Here is a 20,478-nt window from a genome sequence, read left to right as displayed (position 1 = left end):
CTTCTTTAGATAGTCATCTATTTAGTACATATTTAAGCAAGTGCTGTGTCAAACACTGCTTTACATTCTGGCGATACATCAGAGAACAAAATATACACACAATCTATAAGCCAAGAAAATACTGGTTCAGTATTTTCCAACTTGTGAAATTCAACAAAAGTAATTATCACCTAACGGCCCACGGACCACAGTTCCTCTAATACCTTGGGCCATGACTTCAGGGGTGCAATTGATTGCTTTTTAATCCAGCTAGGATTTGAGCATGATCATCCAAGGCTCATGACCCTATCCTAACCTAGGGAAATATCAGCCACATGGGACTTGAGATACAGCTGTTTGACCTAGACTGAGCAGCAGGTGGCGATGTCGAGATGCAAGCCAGAGGATCTCGATGTTTGTCATAAACCAGCCAGCTCAAGTGGCAATTGAGCCAGGTTTCTCCAGAATCTAACATACTTCCTGCTCCTTTTAAAAACCTATTTGTTAAATCAAATTGCAACAAGTATGAGTAAAAGTTAGTGATGAACACTGGATGAGAACAGAGTTGCTCTGAAAACCAGATGTTGCTGTGAGTTACAAGGATTGCAACAAGTATGAGTAAAAGTTAGTGATGAACACTGGATGAGAACAGAGTTGCTCTGATAACCAGATGTTGCTGTGAGTTACAAGAACAAGGCATAAAATTCAAACACAGAAGCTGTTACCAAAAATCATCTTCACTTCCCCAATTTTCACCATCATAATTATGAATTATTGTTGTATTTGTAGTTTATTCATGAAAAAAACCTCTGGTTCATATTGATTAGCCTCTTAAATATATTTATGGTTATTTAGGGAATAGTTTAAACCAAATAGAGATAAATATAATATCTCTCAAGAACAGCAGGGCATGAGTCTGTATTTATGCAGTAACTATGACTAATGTGCAGCTGTCAGCATGGTGGATGGGTCTGAAAGTTTCCTGTCCCATGAAGTCATGCTTCTGTGACCAACCACGTCATTTCACAGGGGAAAACAAGCAGAGGAGACTAGAGTCAAATCCATTTGATAAACAGAGTCTGACTCTGGGGTGGCCACATGAAACAAGTTTGGGGCAACTCCCAGCGTGCACACTACAAAACTTATTATGCAATGTACTGTTGGCGCTTCCATTGCTCTGCCTTCACTGTAGAAATATTATGTCTTTTAGAAGGATGCATTGCTTGTTCAAGATATTTACAGTGGTGCTAAACAGTAGTGCCTATAATAATACTGGTTCAGAATAAAACAAAATAATTAAGCCTAGCATTTGGGATATGTTTTTAATGTATATACTCATCATTTTACCATTCTAAAAATAAATACATGTAAGCCCAGATATGGGAAAGAATTAATTAAAATGGCCCAACTGTTGTATACATAGAAAGAGGAAACCTGCTCAAGGAGAGGACCTAAAATAATGTTATCCAGAAGAAAAAATTTAAGGTGATAGAAATGCATTCAAGAAATAAAGCTAGTTGTTATTAGATAGCAAGGAAAATGTTTACTTTCCTTTTCATGATATTTCAAGAGCTTGCCTGAGATTCTTCTTTGCTAGAACTACTTCCTTTTCTCTGAGAAACAGTTGAGGCAAGTCCCTTGTGCACATTTACTTTGTGCAGATACTCTTCTTGGCTACTTTTCTTTCATTGCTAAGATGCAATACCCAAGACCCAAAAAGAAAGGTTTATTTAGTTTACAGTTTGTGAAGGTTTCAGTCCGTAATCAGCTAGCTCCAAAGCAGGGTGGCACGTGGCAGCAGGGCAATAGTTCAAGGCCACAGAACACAGCAAAAACAAGAGCAAAAGTGGGGAGCAAGCCTCTTTTTCTCCCTTACACAAGCTTCCCCTCCTCTGGCAGTGTAATACACCATCTCTGTGCCCTCCTCTTGCACAGGCTCAGGATATTTACAAATAGAGGACCCTGGTCTCCTGCTGAATCACTTAAACTTTTAAATTTCTCAAATTGATACAATGTATTAACCATTACAATGATGTACCCATGAATGACTGCTTGGGCTTACCACAGAGGCACTTACTATTCAGACTTTTGACTTGCTGGTCAGACTTTACACTAATAAGGCGGGACCGTGAACAGCAGTGTAGCCTTACAGTGGCTCCTTCTGTACAGTACTGTAACTTCTGGTAATCTTATGTGCAGACAGTACTGTAGTTTTATGTTCTGTTACATATTATAATACTGCATGCAAGAGTTATGCAAATAAAAGCAAAGTCATCAAGTTGGAGTTTCCTTTGATCATTACTTTGCTCTGAATATTGCAAACATACTGTATTGCATTTCTCATTTAGAGACCAATTCAATTAACAACCTAGCCACCGGAATTCCTTGCTCATTAGGTGAGGAATGCTTGTGTTCTCTTGTATTCAGGCATTAGATGAGTGCATTAGCTAAACCAATGACAGGTAGAATCTCTGCTTTCCAGACTCTCTCAGTCGCAATACGAAAGAGGCCAGGTAATAAGAACGGGGTAGACTATAGGAGAGCCAAGATAGTGTAAGCCAGAAGAGTCAGGAACTTGAGGAGCGATCCTGTGATGGTTACTTTTCTCTCGTTGGTGAGTCAAAATACCTGATACCCAAAATTAAGGAAGCTAATTTTGTGGAGCTTTAAGTTCTTAATCATCTGGTTTCAAAGCAGGGTGCTGTAGCAGAGGAGCAACAGCTCATGAGTCAGAAGACAGCAAAAGCAACAAAAGCCCAAAGGGGGAGGAGTACAAAGAGAATGCAGGCCACACCTACTGAGGGTATGTAGCACTCACACCCACAATCCCAGCATTGGACCATGAATTAATCACAAATTCTAGAAGCCTGCCCACATGACTGCATGAGGCTTAGGGGGAACTACAGACACAAACCATAACAGAGCCTTAACCTGGCCCAAGAAAAAATATGCCAAAGAAGGTGATTCAGAGGTGATGAGCACTGAGCTATGTTTAAAGAAGGGGAATAAAGGAATGGAGGAGGCTTGGATAGTGCCAAGTCGTGATTTGTAGTGGACCTTCAGATGAATCATTTTGCCTGAGATGTAGGGCATAAACTCAGACAGGTCAGACACAAACGCAGGAAAAGCACACAAGGGCTCAGAACAGGTCTTGGATATCAAGTCTAGGAGTTATCTATGTGATGCTACCATGTCCTTAAATATAGACATTGAAGGAGTTCACAACTCATCTATACGTAGTCTTATCATCAAAATGTTCAATTTTGTTAACACTTATTCAATAATGTTAACACTTATTCATGACTATCTTTTACAGTAGAAATATCCATGGACTTCTAAGTCAAAATGCATTGTTTTCTTTCCATACACAATTGCAGAATGTTGTATCTCTTGGTTGACAGTAAACATATTTTGCCTTACATTATATTTATTTCTTGATAAGTTTGCTTTCTTTGCTAAAGTTAAGTTCCTTGAGGGCAAGAACTATTTCTATTTCACTCTGCATTTACCAGAACACTTAGGATTGTACCTACTACTTATGAGTTAGTTAATAGTTATTTGAATGATTAAGGCTGGTATAATAGTATACACCATAGAATCTCAAGGCCAACTACACTACATTGTTCATTAGAGAACATATTGATCCAAAGAGATTGGGATGAGATTAGTTTGGAAGAGGAGAGATGAATTGCTTTAATATACAAGGAATACAAATTTCTCAGTATTTGTGTCATGTCTGGGAAGGCAAGTTGAGCTGTATAAAGGGACTTGTCACACTTTTTCTGAGCAGTCTCCAGGAACCTTTAATTGCTTATGTCTTATTACCGTTCTAGTCTTTTGTGTTCCTTAGAGAGAGATTATATTTTAATGCCATTTAATGTTCAAAAAAATAAACATTGGCCATCAAGATATCAACCAATACAAATGCTGGCAGGGCTATGGGGAAAAACAAAACTTTTTCTCCTGTTGGTGGGAATGCAGACTGTTGCAACCACTGTGAAAATCAGTATGGATACTCCTCAAGAAACTAGGATTAGAGGTCCCATTTTATCCAGCTATTCTCCTTCTGGGTATCTTCCCAGAAGAATTAAAATCATCCTGCCACAGCAATATATATGCACCCAAGTTTATAGCAGCATAGTTTATAATAGCTAAATTACAAATTAAAGAAGTCATAAATGCTTTGGAAACAACCCAAATGCCCATCAGCAAAGCAGTCGGTAAAAAAAAAAATGTATTTTTATGCAATGGAGTACTACTCAGCCATAAAGTAGGATAAACTTGAGACTTATAGAGGCAAATGGTTGCAACTAGAGACCATACTTGTAAGTGAAATAAATCAGACTCACTTCTATAAACATTATATTGTCTCCCGAGGGTGAGAAACTGAGAGAGTAAATAACATCTAATATGTGTAATAGATATTGTGAAATGGGAAGAAATTTCTCAGAAGGAACTAGGATGGCTGAAAGGAGAAAGGATGGAAGGGAAAAAAGCAACTCGGTTATACTATTAGTATCTCTTAGTTTATTGAACAGGAAGATTTGTGCTAATATCAATTGGAGACAAATTTAATACCCAGATCCTGTACCCCAAATAACTGCTTTAAAGAAAGCAATACAGAATGTAATAACTATTGTTCTTCTATTATTTTGTTATGAAATTTTGTTTTACCTTTTTCCAGACTATTGGATGAATGAATAAGTGATTGGCCAGGGAACAAAGCAATTGACATTTTTTTCTTTTTTCTTTTTATTTAAAGAGAAAGAAACAAAAAAATACATGGAGATAAAAAAGGGTAGAAATAATACAGAATTACAGAAAAATAAATGGTAAGAAATCACCTGTTGATAAGTTACATATTGTCATCTTAGAAATAGCTGTTCAGGTTACAAAATTAAAGTATGTAAAATGACATTCAAATAGTGACACTGCCAACAGTTCTGCTCAATGATCCACCAAGAACTTAGTAATATGGTTATCAGTCCTACCCACTTGTTTTATATCTTCAAGAGGGTAAGATTAAACATATCAAAACAGTTTAAAAAAACAATTTAAGGAAATACAGATTTCAAAGTCCACTGGAGATCTTTACTGTCGATCTAATTGTCTCTAGTTTCTTCCAAATAGTTGTCCCCATCTTCACACACATTAAATACATACTGCATATTATAGATCTAATCAAATCATTACAGGATGATGAAGGCTTTTTAGGTCTTCAAGATCTGACACTGGGGAAGACAATAATAACTACCATCACATTTCTCATTCTCTTCATAGTAGCTGTCCTTATCTTTACATATGCTGAAATTGAACTTAAGAGACTAGACTAGTATCACTCTGATCAGTGAATAATAGTATTGCTAGATTTTATATCATAATGCTACAAAATTAGCATTGGGTTTCTTAGTGTCTCTTCTTCAGAGTATCTGTTCATTACATATTGCATTATATAATCTGTTCCCATAAACAGTTTTTTTAAAAAAAAATCTTCTCATGCGTGAATTTATACATGTATATCTATCCTCTCTATATTATAGAGGAAAACAAATCATAACAAGACAGCAAAACAAATTCCTAGAAAAACATGCAGTGAAAAAGACACATAAGACCACAATATTAGGTGATCTACCATAGTTACTATGCTTTCTCTTGTTATTTTCAATAGACTTGTCCACATCATCTGGCTTAATATAGTTGAACATAGTATTACCTTGCTATTTTTATAATAACACAACTTTGAAAACATTGTTGGACTTGAGAGCTGTTAATAATTAATACTGGTATGGATATCTTTTATATCTTGTCATCTTCAGAGTAGTTGCCTTTACTTTTAGGGTTGATACTATCAAGCATATCAAATTCAAATAAAATCAGCCAAGGCAAAACCGTGGTCTTATGAATCAGATTCAAATAAGATCAGTCATAGTAAGACAATGTAAGTAGTATAGGATTTCAGCTTAAGTTAATAGGAAATTAAGGATAGTTACCATGGTATAGCCTGCTATTTTTGGGTCAGATGTCTGTGCCCTCAAATCCAATATGAGTGGACAGACCAGAACAAATTAAATCCAAACTAAACAGGGTGATAAGACTACTGTGACTTTTAAATCCTGATACACTATTAACAATGACCTCTGCCTTTTTTTATAATGTATCAAAGCTATCTATACTAAAGCCTATAGCTTACCATCTCTGCCTCATGTCTGCTACTCCACTTTACTGCTATAATTTGTCCAGCTTACTCCCTCTTTCCACTGTCTGCCCTGTTCATTGAGTCTTCTCTGCCACTGTTGCTGGAATGCTGGTATCCCTTTCTCTCTTTCTCTGGAATGTCCTTCAGAACGCTCTGTAGGGTTGGGTTGGTGGCCACGAACTCCCACAGTTCCTCCTTGTCTTGGAAGCATCTTATTTCTCCATTAATTTTGAGAGAGAGTTTTGATGGGTATATGAGTCTTGGTTGCCTATTATTTTCTTTCAGGACTTGGAATATTTCCTCCCCATTCCTTTCTTTAAGAGTTTGTGTTGATAAGTCTGTTGTTATTTTGATAATTTTCCCGTTGTAGGTAATCTGCTTTTTTTCTCTGGCTGCTTTTAATATTCTGTTCTTTTGGTGGATTTCTGGAATCTTGATTATTATATGTCTGGGTGTAGATCTGTTTTGGTTGTAGGTAGCTGGTGTTCTGCATGCCTCTTTTATCTAGATATCATTTCTTTTTGCTATACATGGGAAATTTTGCTTTAATAAATCTGTGAATATTCATTGTATTTCATTTTTGGTTGCTCCTGCTTCCTCACTCACATTATTTATTCTTAAGTTATGTATCCTTTTGTCATCTTCTAGCCTTTGAATTGTTTTTTTCTGGTTCCTTGTTATTTTTAAGAGGTCTTTTCTTTCACAATCATATATGATAAATCTCTCTTCAAGTTTCAAAAGGCTGACTTTAGTTTCTGTCAAGGCATTTTGCCAGTGTTCAATGAAGTTTTTAGTTTCCTGGTAATCTCTTTGGATCTGTTTCATGTATTCTAAGTTACATTTAAATTCTTCTTCAAAAGTTTCTCTTTCTTTTCTGATTTCCTCAGTTCTTCCATCTGTGTTCTCTTGGATGGGGCTTGTCATTTCTTTAATTAATTAATCTCTTTATATCTTGCCTCACTTGGATCAGGAGTATCACTTTAAATTCATCTATGAGGTCATGGAGGTATTTTTTAATTTCGGCTGATGCTGTGGCCAGTATTGGATGGTTACTGTGCTTGTTATCTTCAGTATTTACTTCTCCTGGGCTTATTTTCACATGTTGGGCAGCTGGAGATTTTTTTATTTCTATCTCTTGTCATGTTTCTGGTTTCTTTCAGACTGGAGTGTTCTGGAGGTCTCTGGCCCTCTCCATATTGCTTATGGCCTTTCAGAGGTGTGTTGACTTGAGTTTTTGCTGTCCTTACCAATTTGATGTTATCTGGGGTAGGCAGGGACACAGGGACAGTGCATGCTAGCCTCCAGCCTCTGTGCCAGTCAGTCTGCAAATGAGGCTGTACTCTGTGGATGTCACAGAATCATGACTATTTTGTATCTGCTTATTGGGTCCCAACCAGAGGCTTGGTTCAGCCCCAGCAGATCCTGCCAGTTCTCTCTGTGCCAGAAGCAGCTGGCTAATGTCACCGTGGCACAGGGCTCTGCCCAAATCCCAGCTGTCCTCTTCCAGACCTCTCTGTGCTAGGAGCGACTATCTAATGTCACCACGACTGCGGGTCTGCCCAATTCCAAGATGTTCTTCACTAGTTCTCTCTATGTCGCTGACACCGATACGGTGCCAGGCTCTGCCCACTTTCAAGATGTCCTCCACCAGACCTCTCTATGCCAGGGGCAACTGTCTGATGTCACTGAGCCGCGGGCTCTGCCCAGCTCCAAGATGTCTTCCAGCCAGCCATAGCAGCCGTGGGACCCAGTCACCAGTACTCACCAGGACTCAGTGCAGGTCTTCCTCTTGAGTCTACTGCACATTACACTGCTTGCCTTCACTGCATTCCCGACACAGCACGGAATGGTCAGAAAACTGCACGGTGCTGGCTTCGGAACTCTGGAGCTTCTCACAATCTCCTCCAGTGCAGCCAGGCAGCCCTGGCTGCTTCACGGGGTCCCAGGTCTCAATTTCCAGTAGTCACCAAAAGCCAAAACAGCTTTTCCTCTTGGATCCACTGGTCAGTGTGCTGCTTTAAAGATGAGGGATTTGCAGACTCCTGTTATCAGCCATCACAGTCTCTGCACGACCTTAAATCCTCCAGCCGTGCTATCTTGGTTAATAAGAATTGTCTGACCCTCTCCATGTTGTCATATTCTAGCATCTAATATGATTTCTCCAGAGAGACTCTCCGCCCAATCCCCTAGCAAGCCGCTGTTTTTGAAAACTGCAATCCCAGTTCTTGAGTCCAGCAATTGACCTTTTAAGCTTGAGTTTTCTATAATTCAGTAGGTCTAATCATCATTGTCTACCTTGGAGAGGACATTAAGTAATAAAACATTAAGTAATAAAAGCTCTCATAATTGGTGACAAATTATACAAAATCTTTTTAGGGTATAGTTGGGAGTACAAAATAAAATGGTAGAATACTAAATTAAAATTCATAAATGTTAACATAACACTTTGCTAAAATAACGGTGGATTTGGGAGCCAGAATGTGCATGAATCTGGTCTCTATGACCTCAAGCAGTTACTTGACTTCTCTGTGCACCTGGCTTTTTAAATCTGTAAAATAGAAGCACTAATTATATGTGCCTCCCAGATCATTTTGCTGTCTAAATAAGCTAATATATGGTTAGTGCATAGAATTGCTAAGTGCTAAGTGCTAGCCATTATTTTCTCATTATATACACATTTAATACTGCACTGGCCATTCTAATGTGTGACTTAGATGCTTTTATGCATTTTCATATCCCCCGTATGGAGCTGAGTACATGGCTCATGAATTTCAATAAATAGTTTTGAATAAATGAAAAAATAAACATTTTACAGGTTGTAAGTAGATATTTTCCATGTTAATAGTCTGAAGATCATCCTAAAAAATATTTAGATCAATTTAGATAGAAACCAGAAAGTTATTGCAGAAAACAAATGGGTAGTCTGAAGTTCTACTGCAGGAGCCTTTCCCCTTAAGGTTGATTTATCTCAGATCAGAGAGATGGTCAATACATTAACTTCCTCCATTCCTTGGTCGATAAAATACTTTAGGTATATGCCAGTTTTAATAATTTTTTTAAAAGCCCTCCTCTTTTTCCATTTGTTTTCAACTTTTTGGATTCTGTGGCAAAATATGCATTAGGAACTAATGGATTTAAAACCTTATTTTTAGTATGACTAATCCTCTCGTAATGAGGAAGTTCCAGCCCAATGGCAGAGGACTTTGAGAGACAAGGAATAGGGAGGAGCAGAACACAGGGCACAAATTTAGGAGCTGATTCTCATCATCCTTTAGCCCCTGGCTTCATGGATTTGAAAGCTAGAACAACTCTGAGAAGAACCTGAGTCAAGTATCAGCTCCTCAGACTGGGAGCCACCAGAAGTCTGAGGTGGTGTTTAGGGAAAGAAATCAAAACTTTTGGTGTTGATAAAAACTTAATCTCCACCGGTAATGAAATGAAATCCTCTAATTAAAAGTTGAGTTGAGTTTTCTTCCCTTGGTTATTTTCAAGATTCTGTAGTTTTGCTCTGCAGCTATTGCTGTTTAATGTGGATTCTTTTCAAATTAATTAGTTGAGAAACTACCAATATCACTCACTGAACATCTTTGTGAAACAATAGAATATAAGACTTGTGTTGGGTGTGTTTGTATTCTGTCTGCATCTTCTAATCTGTTCCACTGGTCCTTAGGTCTGTTTCTTTGTCAGTACTATGCTGATTTTATCACAGTAGCTTTGTAGTATAGTCTCACATCAGGGATTATATTGCCTCCTCCTTGCCTTTGTTGCTCAGGATTGCCTTTGCTTTCTAGGTCTCTTCTGTTTCCAAATGAATCTTAGGAATGTTTTCTCTAGATCTGTGAGGTATATTAGTGGTATTTTTTATTGAGATTGCATTATATCTGTATAGCAGTTTTGGGAGTGTAATGGATTAAAAACTGGTGGTCAACTTAACACCATCTGAATTAAATCAGCATGGTGCTGAGTGTAGATGTTCCACCTAAGGAAAGTTGCCAGCACAAAAAGAAATGTGGAGAAGCAGAAGGGGGGAGTTGTGCATTTCTCTAAGTGTTGCTGTTTGAGCTATTGGTTCTCCTGGGGAAGTTCATCATGACTAGCTTTCCCAGTGTGAATTTGACCATTGTCACCAGAGGAGCTCAAGATCTTGTGGCTGTGGTTCACTTTGGGGGAGCTCTGATTCTTACATCGAGCATTGCTTCCTGGCCCTGGAGGGGAAGATGCGTGCTCTTTAATCTCCAGGACAAACTCATCACACTGGCTTCCTGGCATGCACTCAACTGTGCTTATTGTCAGAGGAGCTTGAGGCCTCTGTGTCACTGAGGATGGCTGTGGTGCTTTTCAGGACAGCCCTGGTCTTTGTTTTGAGTGTGACTTCTTGGCTCCAGTGTAGAACCCTCAACCTACCAGCACAGCTCTTTCACCTGCTGGCATAGACTTTCTAGCTTCCACTGCTGACCTTCTGGCCTTCCCAGCACAGATCAGTAAAACGGACTAGCATGAGTCCTTCTCATGGGCTTTAGAACTAGTCATGGGCGGCACTGTCATGAGCTCTAAGTTTTCATCTGGACTCATGCAGACACTGCTGTGGGGGATCCAGGACCTTAATTTAGTATTCTGAGTCTTTAGTGTTGTGGATACATTTCCTGCCCTTTCTTGTGTTAACTCTGGGTGACCATAATAAAATAATATGATAAATCTGTGTCCTGATTCTAATTGTTCTCCTCCCAACCCCTGACTACAACAGGGAATGTGGTTATTTTTCCTATGTTGATTCTTTCTCTCCATGAACAAGGGATATCTTCCCATTTTCTGACATCCTCCTCAATCCCCTTTTTCAGAGTAGTGGAATTTTCAGTATATAGAGCCTTTACTTCCTTTGTTAGATTGATTCTTATTTAAATTTTTTGGATGCTATTGTGAAGGATGTGGCTTTCCTAATTTCCCTCTCAGTGAGTTTGTTGTTTGTGTACAAACATGCTATTGATTTTTGAGTGTTGGCTTTGTACCCAGCTATTCTACTGAATTTGGTTTTCAAATATAGATGTCTTTTGGTGAAGTTTAGCAATATATGTGCACTCATGTTTATAGCGGTACAATATGTAATAGCTAAATCTTTGAAACAGCCAATGCCCATCATCCAAGGAATGGATAAAAAAGATGGGACCTTTTTATACAGTGGAGTACTATTCAGCATGAAGGAGAATGAACTTAAAACTTTTAGAGGCAAATGAATGCTACTTGAGACCATATGCACAAGTGAAATAAATCAGACTCACAAGTGGTAACGTTATACTGTCTCCCTGGTCTGAGAAACTGAAATAGTAAATAAGGTCCAAAATGTACAATAGATATTGTGAAATGGGAAGACATTGGGGCTGGGGATTTAGCTCAGCGGCATAAGCGCCTGCCTTGCAAGCAGGCAGTCGTGAGTTCGATCCCTGGTACCGATAAAAAGGAAAAAGACAAAAAAAAAAAAAAAAAAAAAAAGAAAAGAAATAGGAAGACATTGTTCACAAGGAAAAAGGAACTAGGATGGGTGAAAGAGAAAACGACAGCAGGGCAAGGGGAAAAAATGCAAGTCAGTAATGCTAATAGTGTTTCTTAGTTCATTAAATAGGAAAGTTTATGTAATATCAATTGGAGAAGTTTTGATGCCCATGTCTTACACCCTGAGCAACTACTTCAAAAATAACAACAGGTAATGTACTAACAATTGTTATTCCCCTATTATTTTGTTATGAAATTTGTTTTACCTTTTTTCCTTAAAAGAAATGGTGCTGAATGATGCCCGGTTCTTGCTGACATTGTTAGTCTAGTAGATATTTCAAAAAGAATAAAATGTGCCGTGTCCTGATACCATCTCTGTTTAACGTAGTACAGCCTGCCTTGGATCTGTACTTAACCAGGGGAAAAGAAAATGTTTTAAATAGCCTCTTAAGCAAAAAAACACAAACAACTCCTTAGTCTATTCCAAATTAGGGGCAAAAGAATGGATTCTGCCTCCTCCCGATGTGGCAAGCAGCTGAGTTGTACCCTACGAAGTGGACAAGATGAGCTAGAACCTAGCAGGAGAAAATATTATTTTGTACTTGTGTCCTTTTTCCCAGTCAAGTCATAAAAGATTTATTCAACTTGCACATATAAGGTTTGAAAAAGAGAGGGCTTCACCGTGTTCTTCCTGGCACAAATAACCTGTGCTGCATGGTATGTGCTACAAAGAGATTCTTTTAGTGCTAAATCCAGGGTGTCACCTCCCTATGGATGCAGTAAATATAAAAGCACTGTGTTCTGTTTGGGGGCTGAGTAGGTAAGAGCAGTTATACTTTGATCATGTCTGGAATGGGAGCATAGATTCCTCATATTCTTCATGGGAGTAAGAGATGGGAGCTCCACATATAATCCAGACACTCACAGGCAGTAAAATTGTACAACGGCTTCCTTTTAAAGTCCAGAGGTTTAGCTCTAATTTCTGAGTCCACAGTTTATGCCTATTAAGGTCCAGTTAGCATTAAGATGAAAGAAAAATCTCTCTGTGGCATCCAGTTTTCCTTAACTGCAGGTATTCCACAGTACCTGTAGTTATTGTTTGCTGAGTCAATGAAGGAATGCAGTCACTCACCTTTCTAAGCTATGGTTCTAATAAATCTGATACTCAGAGCGATTCATTACTACATGATTTTACTAACATTTGACCTACTAGAGAAAAAGTTTTGGAATAAATTTTGGCTAATTGGATTCCAAGTTATGGGTTATTTTTTCCTAGTTTTTCTAGTGATTGACTATGACTTTGTTTTTCTAGTGATTGTTGGCTCTTCAATTTACTTCTTTCCCATTGAGACATGATGCTTATATTCTGCCATTCAGGAATGAGATAGAGCGATATCCTACACGCATTTAGTGTCCTTGTGGCTTTAGAGTGTAACTCCTATGAAGATGAGACCAGTGCCTGAGGGTCTGTGACTGACAGCTGTTTAGTCAGGCCACAAGAGAAAAGGCCTCATGGGATGAATGACAGGCAGCAGGTGGCCACGCCCTCCTCAGTGACTTAAAAAATGTGTTCAGTCATCAGTTGAGATTTAGAATAACAACCAGCAAATGCTTTCGGAGCATCCATTGTGTATCTACCATCATATCTAGATACTTTCAGATTTTTCTTGTTTAATTTTAATTCTCAAAACAACAAACATGATGTTTGTGAGGATTATAATGGCTTAACATCAAGACAAAGTGGAGCTCAAGTTACAGACAGGAAAAAGCACTTCAGCCTGTTCCCTTCTTTCCCCCGTCATACTAGGATTTCAGGGATTATTTTAAAGGAGGAAAAGAGAGGACAATCTGATAGCTAGATGTTTCTTTTATTTCTTCCTCTAGAGTAGTTCAGGTTTTCTCAGTCCTTACTGTGAATATATGTAACCATAAGCACTGAGTCAGCTATCTTAATACTTTAAGGAGATCAATTTGTTTTTCAGGGAGCTCAGTTTCTTGCTTTAGGCACTGATTTTTTAGCCCTTGATTAGCAAGAAGCTCTACTTTATTCAAAATATGTAATACAATAAAAAGGGGGGCTGGGGATGTAGCTCAGTGGCATAAGTGCCTGCCTTGCAAGCGTGCAGTCGTGAGATCCCTGGTACCGATAAAAAAAATATGTAATACAACTTTTAAAATGTAAAATAAAATTCTAAAAACAATGGTTATTGCCACACAGGGTTTCCATGAGTGATAGAAGTACCCAGAGAATTGTCTGATCATATTTTTTAGCATCTTTATCTCATTGCATTTGGCACTGGCAACTACAAGAAAGAAAAAGGATCAAATAAGAAAGAGTTCTTTAGGTTCGAAGTTTCTCTTAAAAGCTTTCTTTCTTTTACAGGCCCATAAGAGAACATTTGCTCTCCATCCTTCTCTGTCTCAACCTTTCAACATTGTTCTGTATCTTTTTTCACCATAAGAAGGAAAAGCAGACACTTCCTTGCAAAAAGTAACTTTCATAACACTTTTTGATTCACGATAACAAGCTTTTCTGAAATAACCCTTCATTCTGACACTTCCCATAGTAATTCTTTGCCACATAAAACCATAACCTGGTTTAAAAGCACATGCTTCGGGGTCAAGTTAGGAATAAATCCCAAATTTGCCATTTATAACTGGGACTTTGCACAATTATTTCAACCTCTCCGAGATTTGTTTTCCTGTTAGTGGAACAGGGATAATTTCTGGCTCCCTCCCAGGACTGCTAAGAATAACATGCTAAGGATGCAGCAAGTTTCTGTAGTATTTGTGGATTCAATGAGAAGCACTTGTAGGACACACAGTGTGGGAGCAATCACATAGTCTGTCCTCATTCAAATGTAGCCATGACTCCCTCAGAGCAGCTAAATAACTAAGGGCAATCTTGTTTTATATAATCTAAGTAAGTAGAAAGAACGGACTTGGGAGACAGGAGCACTTTGGTGATGTAATAGAATATAAATACGTAATAAAAAAAGCATTTGAGAGACTTAATTTGTAAATTGCAATTTTGTCCAGTTTCAATTCTGCCACTAAAACTCATTCCCTAAGACAACATGCAGTTGTGGGTGCATTTCCACATCTCCATGGCTGGGCCCTCTACCTCCACTTAAACTGGGTTCCTCGATTTCAGCTCAGCTTGCTTCCCTGGTCTACCTCAGACCTCAGTAGTACCAGATCCATTAGCCCATCTGTTCTCATTTCCCACATCTGGGAGCCACAGACTCTTCAGTGGCCCTGCTAAGCTCAATGGATCCAACTCAACAGTGCAGGAAAGCAGGACTTCAAGGCCCCATGTGACTAAATTGGTGGTGCCAGGCTTTTGGTGGTAAAACCATTCTCTAGATTGGCATGGATCTTTCATCAAGGCAGCTTCTTCCCATGGTGCTGAAGGCCAATGTGCAAGAACTTTCTTGCTACTCAGCTTTTCTTTGACTCACCTAACTCACCTGCTCCTCGTGCCAAATGTCAGAGAGCAGGAGACCTGTAAGATCACTGCAGCCTGCTTTCTCTCCCACCCCATATTATCATGAACCTCTCTTACTGCCTTTGTATCATCTATTTCTCCATCCTAATGCAAAGAAAGCCTTAACGGCCAGTGGATAATTTCTACCCTTTATGCTAAGTCTATAAGCCTAATATCCTATGATGAGTAATTAGCCTGCCGATATAGGGAAAAAATAAAAGAATGTAAAAACTTCTTTTAAGACAGTATCTGGTTGGCAAGGCTACATTTTTTTCTGCATAGTTGTATTTTGTATGTTAGAAATTAAATATTGCCTTGGTATTTCTCTGTGCTGATTTAGAACTCAGTTCTAATCTTTGTAGGCTTATGGATGGCTTGGATCAAGTAAGACAAGGTCTTGTATTTGAAAAGACAAGGAAGAAATGCACATTATAATATTTTGAATATTTCCTTACAGCATTTTCAGGATCAAAATGTAGTTTATTAGGAAATTTTCTTCTCAGAGCGTTACAAAGATGTTGAGGTCACAAAGAGCTGCACAGTATTTTAAATTAAATCATCTATTATTTGTATTCCATAACTGTGCAAAATAGAAACCAGATTCTGCAAATTCCACATATTTAGAATTGCTTGTATTATATAGATACATTTTCAATGTAAACTATCTTGGTATTTTTATGGTGTTGGTACTTATTTATGCTGAACTAACCTGTGATCAGCTTTCCCCAGATGGAAACTTAAATCTCCACAGCTGTTTTCAAACAGTCAGATAGTTGATTTTTGTTACGTTCAGATTCATAAACTGAATGGCCAGGTTTAATTGCTAGTGTTTCATGTACACATGTGTAGATTTTAAACTAGAAAAGTAGAAACTGAAAGTATGTTTTCTTTGGCAGGCATTTGATGTACTTGGAAGAATTGAAGCTTACCTTAAGCTCCTTAAATCAGAGGGTTTAAGTCTGCCTGACTTGGCAGCGAGGCATGAGGAATTACACAGAGAAATTAAAGAGTGCGCAGCTGATGCTTTGCAAAAGGGACAAACCTTAATCAGCCAGGTAGACTCCTGCAGGTAAGTAAAGTGCATTTCCTCCTTGGTGTAACAAGCTTCTTCACAGTGTACACAGCCTGTTAAAAAATAAAGTTGCATGAGTTCTTCCCTGCTTCTGATGATTTGCTGCATTATGACATGGCTTAAGAGAATCTATTGAATTTTGCTCCTCAGTAATTCTGAATACAGTGTTGCTCATTCAGAAGTGAGGCCATTTTCTAAGCCTGAGGACTTAAAGATGCTAAAGCTTTCTTTCTGCATGTTTCTGAGGAAGGGCAAGGGAACAGGCAAAGTAAAAAACAGAGCTTTCATTCTCAAGCTTTTCATATTCATACTTCACCTTTTTCCCTTTAGTTCATGAGCTTACAATCTCTCCTGTCCGTTTTTTTTTTTTTTTCTTTCGGGAAAAAAAAGTACCAGAATTCATAATCCTGTGGTTCACCATAACAGATGGACAATTAATAACAATTGCTCACTTTTATTGAGAGCCTGCTATGTGCCAGGCTCAGTGCTGATAACTTTCGGAGCATTATCTCAGTAATCCTCCCAGCAACTCTACAGAGCACACAGTATTAATGTCTTTCTATTACAGATAAGGTAACTGAGACACACAGAGCTTAAGTAACTTGCAAAAGGTCACATAGCCAGTTCATGACAGACTTTGAATTTAAATGCATGGGCCCCACACTCCATACCCTCACACAGCACGGTTCATTTCTGTGAGTGCATTTGGTGAATTCGAGGTGGGTGGCTGTGAGGAGGGAAAAGGATCTTGAGAATACAGTGGGAAAATGTGGAAGAGAACAGGGATTGGAAGACAAAGGGGAGATGGCAGTGTGGATCATGGAAACGGTATTGACCAGGAAATAATGAAGACAGATTTACCATTGGGCAGAGAATGACTTCACAAATTTGTATAAATAGGATAAACCTCGTCTTCTTCCATGTCTACACTCTTGAAACTCAAAGACATTCACTTTGAGGAATAATGAAACAGGAGGGCTGTGGTAAAAATTTCCTTCTGCTCAAACCCTGTTTTGCTCTATTTTAGATATGTATAAAGTATTGATTTGAAAGTATAGGTTTAGGGAATTCTCTTTTCAGAAAACAGTCTCACTCTTGACACAGATTTTTAATACAGGATTTTGATGGTTGCAATAGTACTGTGCAATTCCAAGCTTAGAAATAATCCTGGGTCTTCAGCAAGAGCTGAAAGGATGAGGCTATGAGGATGAGCATCTCTCTCCTTTGAAAAACTACCCATGCCAACAGCAGCTGCTAAATGCCTTTGCTTTGACTCCAAGTCACACAGCAAGTGGTGGTGGAGTCTGTTAGATTCTAGATTCCACGCCCCATCTAGGCACAAGCGGAAGGGCAGGACCTCCTTCAGCCCACGCTTAGCTTGTTTTTCCAGAATGTATAAACATCGGGGGCCATGCAGAAGGTAGCCTCGAGGTAGAATAAGCACTTAGTGCCTCCACTCAGGGTGCCTTCGATATCAACCTGAGTCACATGACGGCCAGGTTAAGTGGTGATGTCCGCCCTTGTCATCAGAGAGATCCCAGCTCTGTTTATCGAGTGGCTCTGAAATCTCAGCAGCTGTCATGTCTCTGGTCAAGTTGCTCTTTGCCTGTGCTGTTTCCTCTGGCCTTGGGGAGGTTCTTTATGCATGAACAGATCAGAATGTAGCCAAAAAAAACCCCTTCCCAGCTCTCTGGAGTTCTGCATTAGTCCTCTTCAGTGCTCCACCCAGCAAATTCTGAGCGCTTGGCTTCTCAGAAGTCTGATGCCTGATTTATTAACTTTGCAGGAGCTCTGGGTTTTTAGGATTCTATCTGCCTGAACTTTGCTCCAGGAACAGCCCCCCAGGCCGTAAGCTGGTGTGATCAGTCGTAAGGCTCATCTCCTTTCTTTCCCTTCTCTGGGATTCTGTCTTGTGCTCCCTGCTGTCCGCTCTGGAAACGATGGTTTCATATCTTTGTCTTTTTCTAGTCAGTTATGACATGAGAGTAAATCCAACCCCTGCTTCTTTTTCTGGTCAGTTTTGACACTTTACTCCTCGAGTTAAAAACGTGGTTGCAGCTTTTTACTGCTCAATTTTATCTTCTTTGCTCCGATCAGTAACACTTTATTTTCAATATTTAAGATGTAAGAGAAAAGCTTTTATTTTAGGTATTTCTATCTTCTTATTTTTGTGAAAGTTTTTAGCTATCCATTTTGAATGGTTGGCATGTTTGTTTATTAGCTAGTCTCATTCTTTTTTTTGCTTAGTTTTCTCTAGTCTTATTTTTTACATATTTATTGTTATTCAAAGAGTAATCTATCATTTTTGGTTTTCAAGAAGCAGAGTGGGTCATAATAGGAAAAGCAAAAATTAAGACCATTCTTAAAAACTTGAATTAATGATATTCTGGCTTAAAAACCAGTTAACTGGTTTTTAAAAATTAGCCATATGATTTCTATTAGTGTCTTAGAAGTATAAGCTCTTTGTAATTCAAGGTGCTTGGCTGCTCTGAGATAAGACAGTATTGTATAAATCAACACTACTTTCATTGTATGGGAGGAATGGACAGTAAAGTGAAATTGTTAGCAAAGGATATTTTTGACTCAGAAGGCAGATGTAGAACAGAAATCCATTAAAATGGAATTGAAACACATTGGAATCGCAGTTGCGAACTTCAGCCATACGTGGTTACTGACCTCAGTCCCATGCTTTCCCTTTGGAACTTGATGCCCCTTTTCATTTAATGCTCCATCCGCTCATTGGTGGGTCCCTATCAAAGGAAAGAAGCAGAACCCAGGAAGCAAATGTCAAGTTGCAGCAACACAGGTGGAATTCAGAGTTGTGGCGATGGAAATAAACATAAATTTCAACAGAGAAACATGCATATTATTGCACATCACTATGGCTTCCTATGGCTCAATGCCAGCCACACTACCAGGACTAAATAACAAGGGTACCATTAGCGGATATTTGAAAATAGGGATGAATAAGAAACTTAAGACATTAGGTCAAAAGAATTTTATTTCTTGCAACCTGAGAATGGAAATAATAATATAACTTTTAAACTTAATTTCTATAAACCCTGCTTTCCTCATCTGTAAAATAAACATATACATTTCATAGTTTTTTGTTTTTGTTTTTTTTATCAGTAGCAGGGATTGAACTCACAACCATGTGCTTGCAAGGCAGGCGCTTATGCTGCTGAGCTAAATCCCCAGCCCCACATTTCATAGTGTTTAAAAATTAAATAAGATAGCACCATTCCTTACACATATAGCATTCCTATAAACCATTAGTTAACTTTATTATGTTCTATACAAAAGTTTAAAAACAAAATGTGAAGAGTCACAAAGGCTAGTTCAGAAAACTACAACAGAGTGAGTGACATCAAATTGTCATATTTATTTTGCCCAACAAGGAAGTCCACTATTGAAATAGAGAAGATAAACACTTATTTTAAGGTATAATTTAGTATTGAGTCCTAAAGTCCCATTTTTTCCTGTTAGTAATAAAAAGTACAAGCTCAGAAGTTCACATTTATCAAGATAAAGATTTCTCAGTAAATCTGAGGCCTTTGTCATTACTGTTCTGTAATTGCTACCTTATTAGGAACAGACCCACACTATTTTTCTGGAAACAAATGCATTTGAACTTTGAACAACTTCACAGAATAAATAGTGGTTATTTTCATTTTCCCGTGTGTTTTCTGTATCTTGCCTATAATTGGATGATAATTCTGAGTCATTGTGGAGAAGTTTTATCTTTCTTAGAATGTCTCTGCTATATAGCCTAAGTATACCAATGGTAAAGATATCTCAGTGTACTCTTTGCATTTATGCTAGCTACCTATGGGAGTAGGTGGTGTTGATCAAACTTCAATTGTGGTGAGGTTGAAAACTCTTGGCTTCCAGCTTTATCTCTTCCTAGGCCTTGCTTGGCAATGAGCACTGACTAAAGATAGACCAAAGGGAGCCAGCTCCCAAGCAGAGATCTGCAATTTTAAGCCACAGGAAGCTGCAGTGATTGAAGTATTAGGCCTGAGACCTGGTGAGAGGGCAAAGTTTTCCATACTGGGACAAATAGAGGAGCCTCTTTTGTTTTCTCTTAGTATGGCTGCCAATTCAGAGCTCAAAACACACAAACACCCAGCAGGACCAGGCTACCTTGTGAGATATGCATTTGCCTTTTCTGCTTAACATTAATTTAAGATTTATAAGTGTATGTATATAAACGGCACTTTTGTCCCTATGTAAAAGATGCTACCAATTTTCATTCTA

General features: G+C 38.5%; 1 protein-coding gene and 1 long non-coding RNA gene across 4 annotated transcripts in view; one reads left to right on the top strand and one right to left on the bottom strand.

Moving 5' to 3' along the window:
• Positions 1–20,478, top strand: part of Ccdc141 (coiled-coil domain containing 141) — a 224,298-nt gene that overhangs the window by 130,599 nt on the left and 73,221 nt on the right. For all 3 annotated transcript variants that reach the window (XM_063259378.1, XM_063259379.1, XM_063259380.1), the window contains one exon: positions 16,046–16,218. In XM_063259378.1, the coding sequence (XP_063115448.1) occupies positions 16,046–16,218 (173 nt within the window). The remainder of the gene's footprint in view (positions 1–16,045; positions 16,219–20,478) is intronic.
• The window catches only part of LOC134478324 (uncharacterized), a 69,704-nt gene that overhangs the window by 8,843 nt on the left and 40,383 nt on the right, over positions 1–20,478 (bottom strand). Inside the window, exon 3 of the long non-coding RNA XR_010050906.1 lies at positions 16,192–16,274. This is a non-coding gene — a long non-coding RNA (uncharacterized LOC134478324). The remainder of the gene's footprint in view (positions 1–16,191; positions 16,275–20,478) is intronic.

This window comes from Cavia porcellus, unplaced genomic scaffold (assembly GCF_034190915.1).
Source record: "Cavia porcellus strain 051 isolate PalLab524CR breed Dunkin Hartley unplaced genomic scaffold, mCavPor4.1 scaffold_12, whole genome shotgun sequence".
In the NCBI taxonomy this organism is placed as follows: domain Eukaryota; kingdom Metazoa; phylum Chordata; class Mammalia; order Rodentia; family Caviidae; genus Cavia; species Cavia porcellus.
The sequence above is the reverse complement of the archived record's forward strand: the minus strand, read 5'-3'. Positions and strand labels throughout refer to the sequence as shown.